Source organism: Antennarius striatus, chromosome 1, assembly GCF_040054535.1.
Source record: "Antennarius striatus isolate MH-2024 chromosome 1, ASM4005453v1, whole genome shotgun sequence".
Lineage (NCBI taxonomy): Eukaryota > Metazoa > Chordata > Actinopteri > Lophiiformes > Antennariidae > Antennarius > Antennarius striatus.
This window is the reverse complement of record NC_090776.1, coordinates 5,673,587-5,697,112: the sequence shown is the minus strand read 5'-3', so window position 1 is coordinate 5,697,112 and position 23,526 is coordinate 5,673,587. Positions and strand designations below refer to the sequence as shown.

The window sequence follows — 23,526 nt, the reverse complement described above, 5'->3', positions numbered from 1 at the left end:
CATCACCTCCTGATCACTTCTGTTTCCTGCACCAACATGTCCATTGAAGTCTGAACCTGTCAGGGCTTAAAAATGACTGGCAAGGGGAACCCAAAAGCACAACAGAGTAGCGGGCGCAAAAAGGGTTTAATTATACAGGCACAGGTCAGGTTCCAAGTAATCAGTCCGATAGGCAGAGGTATCCAATAAATGATAGGCAAATGGTAGAGTTCAGAATCAGGCAGGGTCAGACACCAAGCAGTCAACAAACCAGGCAGACAAATCAGGTAAGGAGCAGACAACAGGCTGGATCGAGAGAGAGCAGACGCGATTCATACACAGTCAAAAAAGCAGGCAGGATACATAGACTGGAGAGTCAGGGCGGACACTAGAAACAATCTGGCAGAGAGCAGAAGGCTGAGCTGGCATTTGAAGGGTGGAGACAGATTGAGGAGTGGCTGCAGGTGTGTGGAGAGAGGCAGATGCAGGGAATGAATTGATTGTAGATGAGACAGGATTTCGAATTATATGACATGTTAGGAAAATAAAACAAAGAAAAGGAAAGCTTAATTGTCTGGAGACATGACGGCACCAATGAAAACTGTGTCACTGTTAGGTATGCTCTGAATCACTTTGTCAAAGTTCAAACAGAATTTCTCCTCCTTCAGCTCACATCCTACCTGTGGAGTATACCCACTAACAACATTGAACACACCTTCGATTTCGAGCTTCAAACTCATCACTCTATCTGACGCTCTTTTTACCTCCATGACATTCCTAACAAACTCCTCCAAGATAACTCCTACTCCATTTCCCTTCCTATCTACACTTTGAACAACTTGAACCCTGCTCCTAAACTTCTAGCCTTGCTACCTTTCCACCTGGTATCCTGCACACACAGTATGTTTACCTTCCTCCTCTGCATCATGTCAACCAACTCTCTACCTTTTCCTGTCATAGTTTCAAGTCAACGTCCATACTCTCAGTCCTATACTCTTGGTGTTCCTCTTCTCTCTCTTCCTACGAACAGACTTTCCTCATCTCCTTCTTCAACCAACATTAGTCCCATTTCCAACGGCCATCGTGTAGATGGTGGTCGTTGTTAACCCGGGCCTCGACCGATCCGGTATGAAAGTCATAGATTTGATTCACATGTTTGATTTGGCAAAAATTTTACGACGGATGCCCTTCCTGACACAACCTTCTGTATTCATCCAGAGTTTGGACCGGCACAATAAGACACTGGCTTGTGCCCTCTTGCAGCTATTATGAGCAAGAAAAACCAAAGAAAGAAGCTCCTTAAATAAACTAAGGGTGTCTGCCCCCCAGACCAAGGCTGGGAGATCATTCCAGAGTAAAGGCGCCAGATAACCAAAAATTCTGCCTCCTGCTCTACTCTTACAGACCTGCTGGGTTACCAAAAGTCCTGCATCCTCAGATCTTCTTAGAGCCCTAGGAGAGTGATACATTTCAATGAGAACCTCTAAGTGAAGAGGTTTATATGTGATCATTAGGACCTTGGTTAGCAGTGGTTAGCACTGCCGCCTCACAACACGACGGACCCGGCTTCAAGTCCCGCCCTGTGCGGAGTTCGCAAGCTCTCCCCGTGTCTGCGTGGGTTGTCTCCGGGTTCTCCAGCTTCCTCCCACCTCCAAAAGCATGCGCTTCAGGTTGATTGGCCGTTCCAAATTACCCGTAGGAATGAGTGTGTGTGTGTGCATGGTTGTATGTCTTTGTGTGTGGCTCCGCGGTGCACTGGCATCGTGCCCGGAGTGTCCCCCGCCTCACGCCCTATGCCCCCGAGATAGGCTCCGGCTCCCCGTGACCCGCTGCGGCGGATATAGCAGTGGTAATCTGAAGATGACTGACTGACTGACTTTTGAATGATACAGCACCTGAAACATGTGGCACACACATGCAGGTAGACAACACCTTCCTGTTTGACATGCCTACTCCGGAGAGAATGTGGAACAGAGTAGGTGCTTGCTGTAGATGTGAAGCAAGCAAGGAAACCCTAACCATAACCTTTTTGTCAACTGTCATCACCAGTGATTGTTCACACCGTGGCCACAGCCTGTTACAGGTCCATCAGGACCCAGACTTCAAGACCCGACAAAGACATTTTATTCATGTGTGATCAGAGTATTGAACACAGTTTTCCGAAAGTAACTGACAACACTGTTGGAAATCCTTTCCAGTCAGGTACTCTGCGCAATCTATTTGTTGCAATTGCTGCTATTGAGCCCTCTACATAAAGAATGTACATCTGTACATTCTTGATGGCTCATTGTAAATATATTTCTATACAGTGGTACCTCTACTTGTGAATGTCTCTACATAAGAAATTTTCTACTTGCGGACTGCCTCAACAGGAAACTATTGCCTCTACTTATGAAATAAATTTCGAGTTACGAAAGGTAAAAATACAGTATGGACTGCTACTGGCAGCTCCCAAATGTTCCTGAATGCAACATTCTTATAGTTGTTCTGCCATTGGCTATTACCTACCATCCTGGCATTCCATTGGCTGAGAGGGACCTCTGTGTGTAGCTAAATAGGTGTCTATGCAGCGTCTTTGTCATTCGTCCCTCGACCCATGAGGTGCTCTGGTAGTTTTCCGCAAATATATTAACTTTTAGAGTATTGACAGCTCCGCCCCTCTCTTCACCCGAGTGTCCAAGACATGAGGCCGCAAGTCTGATGACACGACCACAAAGTCGATCATCGAACTGCAGCCTGGGGTGTCCTGGTGCCAAGTGCACATATGGACACCCTTATGTCTGAACATGGAGCTCGTTATGGACAGTCCGTGACGAGCACAGAAGTCCAATAACAGAACACTACTCGGGTTCTGATCGGGGAGGGGGGCGTTCCTCCCAATCACGGCCTTCCAGGTCCCACTGTCATTGCCCACGTGAGCATTGAAGTCCCCCAGCAGGACAATGGAGTCCCCAGTGGGAGCGCTCTCCAGCACCCCCTCCAAGGACTCCAAAAAGGGTGGGTACTCTGAACTGCTGTTTGGTGCATACGCACAAACAACAGTCAGGACCCGTCCTCCCACCCAAAGGCGGAGGGAGGCTACCCTCTCGTCCACCGGGGTGAACCCCAATGTACAGACGCCAAGCCGGGGGGCTATAAGTATACCCACACCTGCTCGGCGTCTCTCACCATGGGCAACTCCAGAGTGGAAGAGAGTCCAACCCTCTCGAGAAGACTGGTACCAGAGCCCAAGCTGTGTGTGGAGGTGAGCCCGACTATATCTAGTCATAACTTCTCGACCTCACAAACCAGCTCGGGCTCCTTCCCTGCCAGAGAGGTGACATTCTACGTCCCAAGAGCCAGCTTCTGGAGCCGGGGATCTGATCGCCAAGGACCCTGCCTTCGGCCACCGCCCAGCTCACAATGCACCTGACCCCTATGGCCCCTCCCACAGGTGGTGAGCCCATGGGTAGGGGGACCCACGTTGTCCTTTTCGGGCTGCGCCGGACCAGGCCCCATGGGTGCAGGCCCGGCCACCAGGCATTCGCCTTCGAGCCCCACCACCACCTCTGGCTCCAGAGGGGGGCACCGGTGGCCCGTGTCCGGGCAAGGGAAAACGTTGTCCATTGATTTTGTTCATCATTATGGGTCTTTGAGCCGTCATTTGTCTGGTCCCTCACCTAGGACCTGTTTATCATGGGTGACCCTGCCAGGGGCACAAAGCCCCAGACAACTTAGCTCCTAGGATCAACGGGACAAACAAACCCCTCCACCACGATAAGGTGACGACTCAAGGAGTCATCACCTTATTTATCATTAATTATCAATATTCAATGCAGGATATGTTTAACTGAGTGCACAGCTAGCTCTTTGGCCTCACCATAAATAAACGTAGACCCAGGCAAATAAATTTCAAGCCTTTACGTTAGATGTAAGAACACACACACATCTCAGGATTAAAAGTAAAGCGCAAAAGGAGCTGAATAATCTTTTTTCTTGTAAATTAAACACATCACAGCCTAAAGAGCTGAAGGCCCAAACTTCAAGCAAAAAAATAACATTAACATCTTCAGACCTGAAGATGTTAATGTTAATGATTAAAAACAGGCTCTTTCTGGGGAAAGAGCCAGTAATTTAGTTGTACACAAATAAACTTGTGTACATTTGTGCACACTTGTACACACTTGTGCACACCCCCCCTCTATTTTCCCACCATAACAAGGTGATGGAAAAAGAGGATGGTGGTCTCTGTCATCTGTGGTGAAAGAGACCACCGGACTTTGTCAGCATCTCTTTCATTGCTGCATGTATGTCCTCTCTTTTTGTGTGTGTTTCATAGTGGTGTTACACTCAGCAAAGAGCTCCTTATCTTTGTGAAGGAACCTGACACACACAAAAGCTACAACTAAGTAATGGCCACAGATATGCATGGTGCTCTCTGAATAGCTGCATCAATATATTATTATTTATGTTATTATTTTTGATTTTCTGGTTTCAGTTGAAGCTGACATTTGGAGTTTTTCCACATATCTCATCTTTCTGTTTTCCCTCAACAATGTGTCAACAACAGCTCCAGGTCAGAACTGCTGGTCCAGTCGGAAATTGCTGGATGAACTGTCTTCTGAATGTGGCTGTTCTACTGGCAAAGTTGATGAGGATCTGGAGGGTCCATGAGTTTACCTTTAGTTCTTTTCAGTGACACCCTACCAGTTCTTCCTGGTTGTTGCCTTATTGCCAAGGTACACACCAAGATATTAGTCCTCCAACATAAGTTCTGTGGAAGAACTGGGAGACTACACTCACGTCATTTACCAACTACAAGGGCTTCACTCTTGCTCCAGTTCACGCTTGCTGCAGTTAGAATGTTAAATAAATTAGTTAAATACACTACAACATTGACATATCTCTGATTTTTTTATAAGAGCAAAGACATCATCAGTATAAGCAGATAAAATACTGTTCTCTTATTCCCATTTCCTGTTGGAGAAAAGTTTGGAGTCTGTGTGTTTTGGTGTTTTCTTGCTCGGCTTTTGGACTATTTCTGTGTTATTTGCTACTGATTTTGGATTGCGAACATTTGATAATCTGTTGACAATACTGGCCTGACCACTGCCTGGTTTAACGATGCTGATTTCTGGAAACGGACTAAAAGAACGGAGCTCGGCCGCTAGTGACAAACTAGCTAGCAGGCGGCTAGGGTAGACGCTAGCTCGTCACCTAGCAACATGGGGCCAAAGAAGGCACTGGCAGCTCAGGAGGGCGACAACATCAAGAAGTCTCTGGACTTCCTGTCCGAAGAGATTTCTGTTGTCAAACAGCAGCACAAGTCCATTCTGAACCTGGTGGAGGAGGTGAAGGCGCTCCGGATCCAGAACGCCAAAAAAGACCGGCGTCTGGCGAGCCGTGTGGCGGAGCTGGAGCAGTACACCAGGATCAACGATGTGATCGTGACTGGGCTCCAGATTAGACCCTGGTCACACGCCCGGGCGGGGACCGATGACAGCAGGGGGGAGCCCAGTGAGCAGGATGTCAGCTCCGTATAGCAACAGGTGGCTGCTTTCCTCCAGTCCAAAGGGATTGGAACGGACTGTAGCAGCATCGAGGCCTGCCACCCTCTGACCCGGAGAGATGACAGCGACAAACAAGCCATCATCATGAGATTTGTCACAAAACTGCACTGTTAAAACAAGAAAGGAAACTGAAAGGAACTTAAGTATTCATCAACGAGCATCTGACCAAACAAAACGCCGATATCGCCAGAAAAGCGCGGCTGATGAAAAGGCAGGGGAAAATACAGCACACATGGACATCGAATTGTAAAGTTTTTACCAAAGTACTGGTCATCAGAAATATTGAGGAACTGGTCAGGTATGAATGTGCATTATCCCGGACTCTAAGATATAACAACACACAAAACACACCAACATGGCTCATTCATATCCAACTAGCGACAACTGGGAAATATCACAAAGCATTGCAGATCATGTTAAACTGGAACTTAGAACATTTCAACACACTGACCATGATCTACTGGATCTGGAGCATCACATGGACCCGGACAATATTTTTTTCTCCAACATCAACAACAACTACTGCTATTACAAAGAGGAACAGTGCAATGACACCATTTAAATGGACAACAAACTATCAATAAAACATTTCAATAGTAGAAGTTTAAATGCGAACTTCAATAACATCAAGGAATATTTAAATCAGTTCATAACACCATTCAAAATAATTGCAATCTCAGAAACGTGGATCAATACAGTTGTAGGAATGGATTTTGAACTGGATTCATATTACCTTCACTGTGCAAACCGAAGGAGCAAGAGCGGAGGATGGGTCACTGTGTATGTGAACAAAAACTTGAATTATAAAGTAGTAGAACATAACATATGACAACTGTGATTGATAACTTGTTAGAATGTATAACAACTTAAATGTATAATGAAAAAAGTAAAAATGTCAGTTGCATATACAGAGCGCCAGGCTCTAGTGTTGATGCATTCAAGGAATGGATGGGAGAATTAACCAAAAGGTTGTTTTCATCTGTGGTGACTTTAACATTGACTTGTTAAATCCAAAAAAAGCACCAAATAATTGATGACTTCATCAATACAATGTACAGCATGAGTTTATATCCAACAATCACCAGACCTAGTAGAATCACCACCCACTGTGCTACTCTAATTGACAACATGTTCATCAATGATATTGAAAATAATACAGTAAGCGGACTATCAATCAAGGATATGAGTGACCACCTACCAGTTTTTACAATTTTTAATAACAGCCAGCAGAGAAATCCCCCACAGGAGAAACTAAAATACAGGCGAGTGAGGACAGAGGAAACTGAATACATTAAAGAATGACTTATTGGCACAAAATTGGGAGAATTTATAAATGAAAAAGACATTGATAGTGCATAAGAAACTTTTATAAAAAATATTCACATCATTATATAATAAAAATGGTCCAATAAAACAATATGACAGAAATCAAAAGTACAAAATTCGACCATGGTTCACAAAGGGATTACAAAACGCCTGCAAAAAGAAAAACACACTATATAGAGAGTTCATTAAAAAACGAATGAAAGAGGCAGAAAATAAATAAAACAATATAAAAATAAGTTAACTCATATTATAAGGGTGTGTAGAAAGGAATATTACAGCAAAATATTATGTAATAACAAAAACAACATTAAAGGAATGTGGGACATATTAAACAGTATTATTAAAAATGGTACTAAACAACAGAGCTACCCTCAATCTTTTGTTGAAAGTAACGTGAAAATGGATAATATGGATGATACTGTCAACAGTTTTAATAGTTTTTTTTGTAAATGTTGGACCAAAACTGGCAGATGAAATCCCAGATCCATGTTTAGATGAGAAGTGGAGTGACAGCCTTATAGAAAGGAATCCCAGTTCAATGTTTCTCACAGCAGTGGAAGGAAAGGAAATAATATTGTAAATAAATGTAAAGGTAAAACATCTATGGATTTAAATGAAATTGATATGAAAGTTGTAAAAAAGGTCATTGAGGGGATTTCAGAACCACTAACATACATCTGCACCTATCATTCCAGACTGGTAAATTTCCTAACAGAATGAAAATAGCTCAAGTTGTACCGCTGTATAAAACTGGGGATAGACACCACGTCACAAATTACAGGCCTGTTTCCTTGCTTCCACAATTTTACAAAATCCTAGAAAAATTGTTCAATAACAGACTAGATAAATTCATACATAAACAAATTACTCTCTGATAGTCAGTATGGATTTAGAGTAAACAGTTCAACATCACTAGCATTGATTGAATCAATTGAGGAGATCACCAATGCCATAAATCATAAACTCCACTCTGTTAGAATATTCATAGATCTCAAAAAAGCATTTGACACAATCAATCATGACATTTTAATCAATAAACTGGAGAGGTATGGGATCAGGGGGTTAGTACTGCACTGGCTGAAAAGTTATCTGAGCAACAGGAAACAATTTGTGAAGGTGGGTGAATATTCATCATCATGCTTGGACATTGCTTGTGGCATCCCCCAGGGATCAGTGTTGGGTCCTAAACTGTTCTTTATATAAAGGTATTAAAACTACTATTATTTTAAGATGACACTTGCATTTTTTGTTCTGGGGGGGGGGGGGGTTGCACAAACTACTTGGAAGGGTCACTGATGAAATACGCAAATTAAAAATGTGGTTTGACAGGAACATTCATTCATTAATTTTCATGTACCGCCGCTGTATCCGCCGCAGCGGGTCACAGGGAGCTGGAGCCCATCCCAGCTGGCATGAGGCGGGGGACACTCAAGGCATGACGCCAGTGCACCGCGGAGCCACAAACAAAGACATACAAACATGCACACACACACTCACTCACTCGTACGGACAATTTGGGACCGGCCAATCACATGCTTTTTGGAGGTGGGAGGAAGTCGGAGAACCCGGAGAGAACACGGGGAGAGCATTCGAACTCCACACAGAGTGGGACTCGAATCAAGACCGCCGTTTTGTGAGGTAACAGCGCTAACCACTGCATCACCGTGCCGCCCTTCACAGGAACAAATTATCATTAAATCTAAGCAGGACCAAATTCATGATATTCAGCAACTGCAATAAGAACATTCACGCACATGTACAGATAAATGGGGAGGATATTGAAATGTATATGAAAATAAGTTTCTGGAGGTGATAATAGATGACAGGATTAACTGTAACGCTCATATAAAACACATACAAGGCAAATTATCAAGAAGCATTTCAGTTCTGTGCAAAGCCAAACACATTCTGGACCACAGACCACTCAACGTTCTCTACTCTTCTCTCTTTTTATCATATTTACAATACTGTGCAGAGGTCTGGGGCAACACATATTAATGTACAATGAATTCATTATCCATATTACAGAAAAGAGCCATAAGAATAATTCATAATGTCGGGGATAGAGATCACACAAATCCACTATTCTTAAAATCCAGAATATTAAAACTCACTGACATTATTCATTTTCAAACAGCACAACTCATGTACAAAGCAAATCATAAGGCACTTTCTGGTAATCTCCAAAAAATGTTTTTCAATAGAGAAGGGAATTATAATTTGAGGGGGGAGCACAACTTAAAACATCAGAGGGCACGTACAACACTGAAAAGTTTTTGTGTTTCTGTTTGTGGAGTGAGGGTGTGGAACAGGTTGGGTGTAGAGCTCAAGCAGTGTCCAAGCATGATCCAGTTTAAAAAGTGCTACAAGCACATGGTTTTCACTGGGTATGGGGAAGGGAAAGGGGTCTAACAATCAGGTGCTTTTTATTAATTATATTTGTTACTTAATTTTCTATCTGTTTATTCTCTTTTCTTGTATATATGTATATGTTTAGTACTTCATTTATTTATTTATTTTACTTTTTTGTACTATGCACTCTATTAATATAAGTAGTGAATTCATGTTGAAGGAGAAGTGAAGAAGGGGTAGGATTAAATAAGCTTATGCTTCTTCCAAATTCAATGAAAGTTTGGCAAAACCGGCTACATTGGTGCCATGACCTGAATTCCTCCAGGATCGACATCAGCTTGATCACCGGAGGTTGCTGTCTATCACCTCAAGGTTTTCTGCAGTGAGTCATGTCAATTTGACATTATCACACAGCAGGAGAGTGTGTTGAGTTTCGTTTTCAAGTCCACTGTTTTATAAGTGATAATTATTTGAATTTAGTTTTTTCCTTTTTTTGTTGTCAAAAGACCTTTTTTTTAAAGAGAAGACTTTCTTCACTGAAAAGGGAATTTCTATTTTGATTGTTGTAACATTGATTTAAGTGATTGACAGCAAAACATGGGATCCAATTTTGGAAAGGGAGAGGATGTTTCTCATGTTAGTACCAGCTTTGGTATTGGAAGGGGAAGGGTTTTGAAATAGGTTTGTGAAACTCTAGCTCGAGCTTCAGGCAATGTAGACTCACCAGTTTTTAGCTCCACCTACGTGTCCACCTCCATGTAGTTGATTGACTGAGCTGATATGGTCTGTCACACTTGCTGGGCAATGTGTGTAATGAGGTGACTTAAAGCAAGGAGTGATTGAGAACATATCTTCTGATATGTTCTCAATCACTCCTTGCTTTAAGTCACCTCATTACACACATTGCCCAGCAAGTGTGACAGACCATATCAGCTCAGTTAGAAGGAGAGGTTACAGCAGATGAAGGCAAAGGTGCACATGTCCAGAATCCAGGTGCAGGCCTGTCGCTAACTGATACCCCACTTAACTTGACTGGTGTAAAATTAGTCATGCAAGCCGATGTGAAAGAACCTCCTGTATTTAGGGGTGATGGGTGAGACTAGTTTTCAGAGCATGAGTGGGAGGAGCTTATGGACAAATGTTTGAGGAAGAAGGATGTCACGCTCGGGCATAGATACCAGGAAATTCTAGATCAGCAATTTGTCGCTGAAACCCCATGACAACCCAAAAATCATTATGGACATTTTGAAACAACATTTCAGTGAAGTGGCATGTTCAGCCATGCCTCTAGCGGACTTTTATAACACCGTGCCTGTAGTGGCAGAAAATATTGGCTCCATCTTAATAAGGCTATTGATCCAGCTGAGGAAGGGTTGAAGAGACAAGGACGGCACATTGATGATCCCAGTCGAGAGGTAACCATGATGTTTGTTAAATATTGTCCAGATCCCTCTTATGCTGCATTGTTGTGTACATTGATCAAAGCGCCAGACAAGTGGACAACAAGTGAAATACAGGAGCATGTTGACCATTATCAGGTTGAAATGAAGGAGCAGTTACTCACCCAAGTTGCCGCAGCTTAGCCAGACAGGTGAAGGTTCACGTTCACACACCTGCATCTAAAGAGTCAATTCCTCATATCCATATTGTGCCGCCTACAGCTCAAGTAGAGGTGAGTGTTAGCCCCCTTCTTCAGTCTGACAATAATTGCATCGAGGCCCTGGTTAACTTGGTAGACCGCACCCTTGGCCAAGACAACCAAACAATCCGCAGACAGCACCCACATGGCCAGGTGCAGAGGAAACCCTGCAGGGTTTGTAAGTCTGTAGAACACTCCACTCTCACACACTGCAGACAGGAGTATATGTGCTTGTCTTGTTTGAAGTGTGGTCATATTAAGAGAAACTGTCCACATATTGGTTCCAGACAACCAGGCAGGGCATTCATCTCAAGAGCAGCAGGGTTTAAACTAATTGGCCCACATTTGAGGAGGAGACATGTGAGTGACGATAAGCAAACCCTCGAAAGTGAGATTGAACAGCGTTATTTCAAGGTGTAAGGCAGATCCAGTTGGTGCTAAGGTTATAGTACAGAACATGCTGAGAATTGATGGATTTTTCTATGCTCCAGTAGTGTTAATGATAAATATCAGATGCCAGGAGTGCTTGGTTCAGGCTCCATGGCCTGTCCTTTGAGTGAAGAAGCAGAGAAGAGAATGCTCGAAGTAAATGTGCTTACAGAAGGTTTTGACACAGGATGTGGTTTGATTAGAATGTGGAGGGAAACTCACAAAACCAAAATGTATGCACAATGTTGAACTAAAAGTTTATGGGCAGGGTTCCATCATTTCCTTGTTGTGTTGTTATGTTGTTGTTTCCTTTTTGTACCAGGTCAGCGAGAGGATGTTATCATTGGCACAAATGTGATCAAGTTTCTCATGCGACACTTGAAAACTAGTGATGACTATTGGTGGCTTTTGTCCATTTGCAATCTGTCAGTGTCTCATGAATGTGAGACAATTTTTGATTTGATGGCCAGTACATCACATTAAGGGGTGAAACATCACCACACAAAATTGGCACAATCAAACTCAGTCAGTCACTCTTCTTTCTAGGCAAGGACACCTTGTTTGGGGTAAGCTTCCCAGTGATTGTCCTATATCACCTGGAAGCATGGTGATGGTGGATCCTACGTGATTTAAGTCTATGCCACGGAATGTCATGGTTGGTTGCATTGTTACACCTCTGTGGGGTGACAGGTGGGTGGGTCACCAACCTGTATGACAAGCCTGTGACACTGAGGAGAAATTGTAAGTTGGCTGATGTTTTGCTATGTGTAGCTGTGGAAGACATTGAGATTTATCAAGGCTCCAGCAAGGTTGAAAACACAGTTTTAGAGGGGCACTCCACACCCAGCAGTTCTTCCGACCTTGAACAGAGACTGCAAGACGCTGGTCTTGGCAATCTTGACATAAGCTCCTGCAATGTTCACTGTGCAGGATGAGAAAAACTAGTCCAGCTTCTTGAACGCTACAATGATGTGTTCTCCAAGCATGGTCTTGACTGCTGTGAGCAAAAGGTTTCATCCATCGCATTCGACTCACAGATGGTCGTCCATTTCATCTTCCTTACCACAGAGTACGACCTAGTCACTAACAGAAATTACGACGTTTTGACAAAAATGAAGGAGCAAGGAATCATACAGAAATCTGTGAGCGAGTATGCATCACCATTGGTGATGGTATGGAAAAAAGATGGAAGTCTGAGGATTTATACAGATTTTTGGTGGTTTAATTCGAGAACAATCAAAAATGCTCACCCACTGCCACACCAGTCCAACTGCTTAGCATCCTTAGGAGGGGACACAAGCTCATGTTATATCAGTCCGTAGTCTCCAGTGTGCTGTCATATGCCATTGTCTGTTGGGGAGGGGGGACTAGGAAAAGAGATATGGACCGTCTGAACAGACTCATCCGCAGAGCAGGCTCAGTGGTCGGGCTGAGCCTGGACTCTGTGGAGACGCTTCTGGAGAGCAGGACCACGTCTAAAGTTAAGGCTATCATGAACTACACCAGCCACCCCCTGCACACCACCTTCTCCCAGCAGAGAAGCACCTTCAGCGGCAGACTGCTGTCACACAGCACCTCCACAGAGAGGCTGAGGTCCTCCTTCGTGCCCCGTGCCATCAGGGGGTACAATGACTCTCTCAGGAGGAGCAGGGGGGAGGTGGCGAGGTCAGCACGAGGTTGAATGAATTTAATTTAATTTTATACTCTTTATATTTTACTTTATTTTGGTTATATTTTAATTTAATTCTGTTGTATTTTTAATTTTAAACTGTTTATATTTTAATTTTATACTGTTTATATTTTAGTTATAGTTTAGTATATAAGTCCTGTTAGTGCTGCATATGTCTGTTAGTGTAGTGTATGTCTTGTGGTATGTCCTGTGATGCCAGTGTTTCTTTTTCTCCTGGTGTTTAATCCAGTATTTACTCGTGATGTAATGCCTGAGCAGTGGATATGTACAATTTCCTCAGGGATTAATAAAGTATCTATCTATCTATCTATCTATCTATCTATCTATCTATCTATCTATCTATCTATCTATCTATCTATCTATCTATCTATCTATCTATCTATCTATCTATCTATCTATCTATCTATCTATCTATCAATCATACTTCAGCACAATGGACCTAATAGTCTTCCTGTGGTGCTGTCCAGTCTAACACAGCGTTATCAGTTTGTCCAGCTATTTAGGCAGAATGACGGAGGCGATGGAAGGCTTAACGAGCTGTCAGTTTAACCTTTTGTTGTTGCATCCCACAACTTCCTCAATATCTTCTCTGGATCTCAACAGAAATAGATACCGAATCCACTGTTCTTCTCTGCTAAAGAACTGCTGGCTTTGGTGGTGGCCGTCCATAATAATGAATAAATTACAAAAAACATATCAACACTCGATTTTCCTTCTTCGTCTGCTTTTCCTTTCGGCTTTTCCCTTCAGGGCTCGCCATAGTGAATCAGTTGCCTCCATCTAATCCTGTCTTCTGCATCCTCCTCTCTCACACCAACTACCTTCATGTCCTCTTTCACTACTTCCATAAACCTCCTCTTTGGTATTTGGTATTGGTTTTGTTTGATTATATAAAGAGGCAGCTTTGGGGTTTGAGGTTGCCTGGGAGGTGCTGGTGCACTGGTGGAATTGTACCTATATGTTCAAAAAAATTACCCAGAGTTCAGAGGGCAGGCACAAGTAGGTAGACTAATTCACAAACAAACCTTCTGCTAATTGTTTCTTTCCTTTCTTCTCATTCTTGGCCTGTCTCTCCTGTGCTCTGTGGACCATTATGTCTCAGAGCAGAACAGATGAGGACAGATGGTTCAGCATGACATGAAGTTCAAGTAATGATGAAAACCGGAGCAGATGCATCGATGCAGCCCAAAAAGCATGATATGCGATGTGTATAAATAGTTTGGAAGCCTGGTTCAATCTGTAACTCATACATGTGTGATGTGAAATAATTTCGAAATAAGACATATTTGCATAATCCTAGATTAAGGATTCTATCTACCTATACAGCATGAGATAACTGCCTGTGACAACCATGTAATGTTAATGAAATTAACAACAATGGCACACAAACCTCTGCTGCACTACTCATACTCTCCAGACCCTCACTTGCTCGCACCAACAGCAAGTAGCGATGCTGGTCACCCTCGTAGTCTATGGGGCGTGTCAGGCTAATTTCACCAGTCTCCGATGAGATTGAGAAGAGGCTGCTGGGATTGATGAGAAGGCTGTAGCTGATTGTTTTCTTCTGGAAAGACACAGCCGGAGTGACCAAGAAGCTACAAGGGACATTAAGAAGAAGAACAGACACTTATTTTTAGCACCAGGTGTAAAATAGTGATATAAGACAATTCATTTACACATCTGAATGGGAAAATCATCATGCATAAATGTAAAGAAGAATTCTGATATTTTTTTCGATGCACTTCATAAATTTTGATTATACCATCTTTGAATGTGAAGCAGCTGGAGGTTAACAGAATGGAGAACAGAGTGAACCCGAGCAGAGGCCAGTACGACAAAGCTTGGATTTGTGGTTGGTGAGATAACTTCACGGTTAACTCCAGGATTTCAGTTTGTCAGTCATAATTTACTTCTTAGTACCTCATGCGACATACTTAACATGCTACAGATCAGCTAACAGAAATAATATAACAAAACCGAGTGATGTTGATTAATTAGCCGATGTTGATATTGCCATATATTTGACCATGAGGCAATATCATCCTCAGTAGATCCCACTGTTTGGTCCACACTTTGTTATGGAAGGCCTGCTTCATTCTTGTTATTTTGATACTTTTTTATGTAGTAATGTCCAATTGGTTTCATTGTACTAATCCGAATATCTACGTAGAAACAATAACCTTTGTATTTCAGAAGATATATTTTCATTTTCATTAGTTGCTATTGAAAAGATTTTGTCTATAAAAAGGAATCAACCACCAATCTTGGATCATTGTAATCATTGTTCTACCAACTGAGCCACTGCTCCCCCCCCAACATTTATTTATTTATTTACTTGACACCTGATGGCACTACCTGCTACTTTCGGGCAAGACACCTGCTACTACCTTCTGCTTTTATCTGGGCTAGCGAACATTCTACAGTTGACAATGGGGCAGCGTACTTGTGAAGAATGCGCTCCACCAGTTAGCTAAATCCCTGGTATGTCTCTAAAAGAATAAGGATCCATGAAATAAAAAAAGGCGGCAGGGTGGCACAGTGGTTAGCACTGCCGCCTGACAACAGGGCGGACCCAGGTTCGAGTCCCGCTCTGTGCGGAGTTCGCATGCTCTCCCCGTGTCTGCGTGGGTTTACCGGCTTCCTCCCACCTCCAAAAAGTATGCGCTTCAGGTTGATTGGCCGGTCCCAAATTGACCGTAGGAGTGGGTGTGTGTGTGAATGATTGCTTGTTTAATATGTGGCTCCGCGGTGCACTGGCGTCGTGCCCGGAGTGTCCCCCGCCCTGAAACTGCTGGGATAGGCGCCGGCTCCCCCGCGACCTGCGTTTGCAGATTAAGCGGGTTAGAAGATGAATGGATGAATGAAATTAAAAAAAATACCAGCAAATAAAATCAACTCATTAGTTTAAAAAAAGTACACAATAGTTAATATAGTCACATCTATTTTCACCATTATAACTAGGCAGTGATTCTGTAATCTTTTTGTTAGCCAGTTTTACTTGCTGTCATTTATTACCCAAAAACCAACTTGTATGACTGTCAAACCATAAATGATAAATTGTCATTTGTTTCCTTCCCGGTAGTGGCATAATGTTTGTCTCTATCTTTATGATGACAACACACAGACATGTATTTATTTTTGTTTGAATCAACTAGTCTGGGCATTGCGACACACTGTATCTTCATGACAGAACTTGGATATAAAAACATCTTCACTCGACCTCAAACAAAACTGACATGTTTAATATTGGACCACAACACATGAGTATAAACATCTGCTTGAATTTATCTCCCTGACAAATAAAATCAAGCCTGCAAACGATCCTGATGCCCCTCTTTTCATGGCTGAACATGAACTTTGACATCATGTTTAGTTCCTTTGTCTGATATATTTAATATGTTCCAGGGGTCTGACAGAAGACTGAAGGGGATGACATGTTTGCCGTCACAGTCACAAGACTTCGGAATGATCAGTCTAAGGTCAGCTGACGTATTTAAACCCTGTCTTCAAACACACTTTTTTTTCAAATTTGATTTTTTTATTAAAAAAACACAGTACATTGCTCATATGGCACATCTTACATTCAAAGGAAGGTCAGAATAAAATGGTTCGATGATTCTTGTTGCAAGAAATTTGAAAAATTAAATTAAAAGTGAAAACAGACAAATCCAGAGGTACAGGCAAATCAATCATACTAACAAATTTGACTAGAATATGTGTACAAAGGGCCTTTAGTAACAGGATTACAGTCAGATTACTAAAAGAGGTTAGGTAGTCGATAAAATAAGGCCAGCTTCCTAAAACCACATCTCCTGCCCCTTAGCATGATCTCATATAACGCTGTTTGGCTCTTCAAACTGTTCCTCTCATTAAAGGCAAGGATATTTCTACCCATGTCTCTAAGATCTTCAGTATGCTTAGCCAAAATAGATTGAGCATAGAACATTTTTTTATCAGTTACATTTAAATTCCCCCCCTTTTTTGTAATCCCAGCATAAACTGGCAGTTATTACTCCTACTCTAAATGCCTACATAGTGTCCACCAGTGTAGCATACCAGTGTAGACTTTTATATTGACTGACTTTACATTGACTGTTCAATATATTTACCATAATCAGTCATGATCAAGATCTCTCTTTCGATTATCTTCAAATCATTACAAGACCTACTGATTAAATGAATCAGAATAGAATGTCAATGTTTTACTGAGTAGACTTTGAAGACGATTGTTGGTTTTGAATGCAAGAGGGCCGTGGTCTGGAATGCAGGAAGGCGTGGTTCGAACTCCAGTCATGGCGAACAATGTCCAGTGAGGGTCCTTAGGCATGACCTATGCTATGCCAGCCTACCTCAGATATGAGCGAACACAATAACGACAGAGTCATACCAGCTCAGACGTCTTCACCTGAGTGTCCGCGTGGTCGGAGGTCTGATGATACGAAGACAAAGTCAATCATCAGTTTCTGACCTAGGGTGTCTTGGTGCCATGTGCACTTATAGACATCCATGTGGTTGAACAAGGTGTTCATTATGGACAAACTGTGACTAGCACAGAAGTCCAATAACAGAACGGCACTCAGTTTAGACCAGGGAGGCCGTTCATCCCCATCACCCCTTTACAGTTGTCACTGTCATTGCCCATGTGAGCATTGAAGTCCCCAAAGAGAACCATGGAGTCCCCAGTTACATACGAGTCCCAACCCTGGGCCTGGCTCCAGGGTGAGGCCCCGGGTGCGCCATACCAGGCAACGGCACTGTGATTGATTTTTTTGCCATCATAGGGAAAGTTTTGTTTTGTTTTTTCTTTCTGCGCAAGATATTTTTTATTAATTTTACAAGACATGAAAAGAGTTTGTACAATAATGCAAATTACAAAGGAAAATAAATAAATTTAAAAAGTCCCACCCACCCAACTGCCCCTTCCCCTTCCCTTCACATAATAGGCTCACAAATTCACGATAATAACACAACTCATGTGCATGACAGAGGTTAGCCTATCTCAGATATACAGATACACATACAGCAACAGCAAAAACAAAACAAACAAACAAAAAACAACATTAACACAAAAACAAAAAGATACATTTAAGCAGATTACATTGGTATATTGTTACATAACGGCCACAGGATAGTATATGGTAAAATGTGGAAAACAGTGGCCCTTAGTTGAGGGGTTAGCATTGCCCAATAATTGATATATGTATATGTCCTGTACATGCTAGGCATATAGAATTAAAAAAAAAAAATTCAGATTATGGGAGGGTTTATAAATCTGTAAGATATTGTTTTAAAAAACACCAGTTTAAAAAATTTACTTGTGTCCCAACGTAGCATAAATTTATTTTTTTCTAATTTAAAAAAAAACCATAGTCTTTCAACCAAACAGATATAAAGGAGGGTTGTGGTGATTTCCAATTAAGTAAAATTCTATGCCTAGCCATGAGAGTGGTAAAAGCAACAGCATTTGCCTGATTGTTGCTAAGGACGTTAATGGGCAGAACACCAAATATAGCTGTAATTGGGCATAGTTCCAGAGTGACTCCTACAATTTCTGAGAGGATTTTAAAGATGGAATTCCAGTAATGATCAAGTTTCGGGCAAGATATGAACATATGGGTCAAGTGGCAGGGAGTACCTCTACATCTAACTCATATGTCTTCAGTGTCAGGATATATTTTAGAAAGCCTTAAACTTGACAGATGTAATCTATGAACAATTTTAAATTGACTTCTGGTTGGGTCTGAAATTAAAGAGGTTCTCCCATGGCTGTTTAGAGGGTTTGGTGGGGAAGCCATGAAACGTTTTGAAAGCACAGTTCCTACATTGTAAATATCTGAATAAGTGTGTCTTTGGCAATTTATGTGAAGCAGATAGTTATGTAAAACTACTAACCCTAACCCTAAGTCAACTGACTTGAATGCAGGAGGTTGTGGGTTTGAATCACGGTCGGGACAAACACTATCCAGTCAACTTATACAAATGCAGGAGGGGCGTGGTCTGGAATGCAGGAGGGTGTGGTCTGGAATGCAGGAGGGCGTGGTTTCAAACCCCAGACATGGCGGACACTATCCAGTGAGGGTCCTTAGGCAAGAGCCTTAATGCTATAGCAGCCTACCTCGATCATGAGCGAACACAATAAAGACAGAGTCATACTGGCTCGGACGTCGCCCGGGTTAAGAAGGCCCGCATCAGTTGCTAGGGAACCAGGGCAATCACACATGGACACACAAGAGAATACGGAGTTGTTGGAATGCTACTACACGAGTAATCCCAGAGAGAGGGGATATATGGGGCGGATGTGGGACCAATGGATGCTTCGAAACCCACAATCAATGCTAACAAAGACACAGCTGTTAGCCCAGTGTTCCAACATCTGTAACCGAAAACTGCTGTCACAACTGGAGATCGATGAAATACTACAACAATGCTACGGCAAGGGGGAGCCAGGACGCCAGGTCAGCGGGCAGATATCACCCCCCCAACAATCTGAGATTGGGTAAATTGTCAAGTACCTTCAGGAGATCTGCTAGAAGATGTGAATGTTGCAATAAGAACCATCCCCACAAGGAACATAACTGAGAACAACAATCTGATCCACAGTACAGCAAAAGTAATCCTCGAAATGTTGAGATATAAGATCAACACAGAGCATTACAAACAATACCCTCCATGGAAGAGGTGGTTAGAGGCCAAGATAAAAGCGACACGGAGAGAAGTCAGCCAGCTAGCCGAGCTACAGAAGGGGAACATGGTGAATAAAGGGGTACCCAGGACATACAGCAAGCTCTCCATACCTGAAGCACTCGAAACTGAAGAGATACACCAAGGAGATAGAGGCCTGATCAGGCCAGATTAGACCTGTCTCAGTACCTGTCTCAGATCAGACCTGTCTCAGGCATCATGGCGGCTAAGATGAGTAGGCACATGGATCAATATATGAGCGGGGCACAGAAAGGAGTTGGTAGTAACACCGGGGGGGGGCAAGCACCAGCTACTGGTGGACAGAGCAGTACACAGAGACTGTAACAATAGACCAACTTGTGCATTACCAGAAAGCCTATGATGCCACACACGTGGATACTGGAATGTCTGGAACTGTATAAGATCAACAAGACACTAAGAGCCTTCATCAAGAACTCAATGGGAAAGTGGAAGACAACCCTGGAGACTAACTCCAAGCCAATTGGCATATACCAAGGGGATGGACTATCACCACTGCTGAACCCACAGCTGACGCCAACATCAGGAAGAAGGAACATGAAAAGATTGAGACGTATCAAGGGTTGAGAGAACAGCTGGAACAGATGTGGAAGGTCAAGGTTAATGTGGTCCCCGTGGTAGTAGGAGCACTTGGGGCAGTGACCCCCAAACTGGAAGAGTGGCTCCAGCAGATTCTTGGAACAACATCTGAAGCCTCAGTCCAGAAGAGCGCAGTCCTAGGAACAGCTAAGATACTGCGCAGAACCCTCAGACTCCCAGGCCTCTGGTAGAGGACCCGAGCTTGAGGATGACACAGAGATACCACCCCACAACGGTGAGAGGGACATTTTTAAAAATTTTATATATATTTTTTTCTTCATTTTCTAAATTTTTTTACTGTACATATACAAAGAGAGAGAGAGAGAGAGAGAGAGAGAGAGAGAGAGAGAGAGAGAGAGAGAGAGAGAGAGAGAGAGATAATATGACATGGGCCAACACTGGGTCAGTGTTCTAGTTTTAGGTTAGAGAATTTTTATCCAATCAGAATTCAGCTACCTTGTGTTGCCAGGTTGAATGAAATGTGTCCAGGCCCTTCACAATCTAGAATGCAGGTCTCCTTGCACTGTGAGAACATGGGCACATATAGTTAATAGACAGATGCGATAGCCAATCAGATCATAAGTTGGCCTTCTAAGGCCTGTGAGCAGGTTTTATGTTCACCTGACATGTATGTGTCCTGTGAATGGATCCCTGAACTAGCTAATTTGTTGCTGGAATAAAAATGCCCGAATTAATTGTACAAGTCATCAAAGTGTTCTTGAGGAAAGAAAGGAGACTAGATTTTGTGTTTAAATAAGCTGTTTGAACAACTGCTTTGGTGAGTAGAAACATTTTATTTATTTAATCATTCATATTTAAAAGAGACTTGTTTCATGATAACGCCGTGCAACTAACACTGTGTCATCTGAAAATCTCTGCATGTGGCATGTACTGTGTATGAGTTATCTTGGAAGTATATGGGTAGAGGGTGAAGAGAAGGGGAGAGAGAACAGTTACACTGGATTGTCCGTGCTGCTGGTCAGCACAAACAGTCCACCATGTGAACATACAAGTTTCTTAATTACAGACAGGTAGTCTGTAATTAAGGTCACAAGGGTCCACAGCGAGCTGTTGGAACTGGGGCTTGATGGTGATGAAGGCTCTCGAGGAGTCAAAGAAGAGCACCTTAATAGTGCAGCCCCTGATGTTCAGGTAGATAGGTACACGGTGGAGGAGGTTCAGGACGGCATCATCAATCGTAACCTGAGACCAATAGGCAAACTTTAGAGGGTACATCACACCCTGCACTTGAAGATGAGTGAGCTCCAGTACCAGTCACTCTAGGGTTTTTGGGTTTTTTTTCATCACATGCGAGGAAAGAGCAACTGATCGATAGTCATTGAGCTCAGTGGGGCGACTCCTCTTAGGCACAGTGACAGTGCAGGAGAGTTTTGACAATGACTGGAACCTCCTCAGGTGCAGACTTAGGATTAATACCTCTTGAAGAAGGTCTCCTAGTTCAGCAGCACAAGTCCGAAGAAGTCTCGGGGACACCTGGTCCAGTTTGACCGCTTTCCTAAGACAAAGCCTCCTCTGCATTGATGTTAACTGTTCTGCTGTAATCACAGTGTGCATGGAATAAGTACTGGTGGATGGTGGTGGATCCAGTGATAAACGGGGTCCAGCAGTTGCATTCGGTTCAGGTTCAGTACGTACAAGGCATTCAAAAGTGTGCTCTGGAGTGGAAAAAGAGGTATTGGGAGAGGATGTGATGTCCAAAAGATTATCCATAGGGCCAGAGGTGTTCTGTGGATGAGGATGATGGACTAGAGGGGGAACTGAACCAGTTGAAAAAGCTGTTCAGTTCGTCAGCTTTCTCCACCCCCCTCCACTGTCCAGCACCTTTTGTCATAACTGGTGATGTTCCTCATGCTGCTCCATACATCTTGCACCTAGTTGTGCCCTAGCTGGGTCTCTAGCTTCTTCCTGTAAGCCTTATTGGCCTCCCTTATGCCACATTTGACTTCTTATTGGGCCTTCATTTCCTCCTCGTCCCCGCTCCTGAACGGTTACCTAGGGTTTATTGTTGGGGTTACACTTGACTGTCCACACAGAAGTTCAAATAATCCGTTACACACTGAGTCGCCCCTTTGACGTCCTCCCCATGTGAGCCCACAATTACATGGTCTGGGAGCAAACCCTAAGCGTCTCATCAGCTTCTAGGGACCATCTCCTGACCTGCTGGGTTGTCACCTGGCAGGAGTTTCACCAAAAGGATGTATGTTGGCTGCATAAGCCTTTGGTTGTTTTACCTAGTGGGGGGAGGGGTGGCAATGTATTCCTCCTTGGCATTGCTTTTAAACAGATCAATGGTTTTGTTCTGTGTGGGGCAATCTACACACTGGCCCATTGTTGGAAGTGTCTCATCTAGCGTGATGTGATTGGAATCACCTGTGATAATGGGTTCCAAGTCCGAAGAGCAGAGATGGTGGCACAGGTGGTCTCAGGTGCAGTGTCATGTTTCGCCCTGACTCTTCTGGAGCGCAAACCCAGAAGACTCAGGGCTGGCTTTGCGCTCGCCAGCTCTGAGTTTGCCCGTATTGGAAAATAGACAGCCTGGAGAATGAAGTGTGAAAACTCCCGCATCAGGTAGTAAGGTCTGATGCTAAGAGCAGTTAACTCCAGATTGCAACTGCAAACCATTATTTTCACTGTCACATGTTGTAAGTGACACCATCTGTCATTTGTATAAATAGTAAGTTCACCTCCTTTCTTCTTTCCAGCAGTGTTTGTTTCCTGGCCCGCTCTTCTGGAGGAAAAGCCAGTCAGTTTGACGTTAACATCGGGTATGTAGTTCGTCAGCCAAGTCTAGGAGAAGACAAATAAGCTGGTCTGCCAATAGTGCTGGTCAGTTCTGCACACCGCTGTTAGTTCGTCCAGCTTGTTAACGTTCCTCGTGATTACAGAGGGGATGGAGGGCTTGGCCCACCTCCGGCTAATGGCTCTGACTGTTACCTTAGCCTTTTGTTTGGTAACTGCCTCAATATCTTCTTTAAATCTTGACGAGGATGAGATCTCGAATCCCCGGTTCTCGTTCCGGTCCTCATGGAGAGCGTCCCCTCTCTCGAGTACACCAGTCCAGTACTTCTGGCTTATAGTATTGGTCTTTCGATGGAGGCTGTCATCTCCCCACCTATTTATTGAATAAGCTCACTTGAGAAGTCTCACGGTATCATGCTGTCACCAACTCCACCCATTACCTGTCAATCAAGTGCCCAACCAATGATCTGCCAGAAGGAATCATGTGAACATAATAACATAAG

The 23,526-nt window shown here is 43.2% G+C and overlaps 1 protein-coding gene across 1 annotated transcript in view; it reads right to left on the bottom strand.

Annotated features, from left to right (window-relative positions):
- Positions 1–23,526, bottom strand: part of si:ch211-186j3.6 (neural-cadherin) — a 593,489-nt gene that overhangs the window by 429,028 nt on the left and 140,935 nt on the right. Inside the window, exon 4 of the mRNA XM_068311636.1 lies at positions 14,355–14,559. Within this exon, the coding sequence (XP_068167737.1) occupies positions 14,355–14,559 (205 nt within the window). The remainder of the gene's footprint in view (positions 1–14,354; positions 14,560–23,526) is intronic.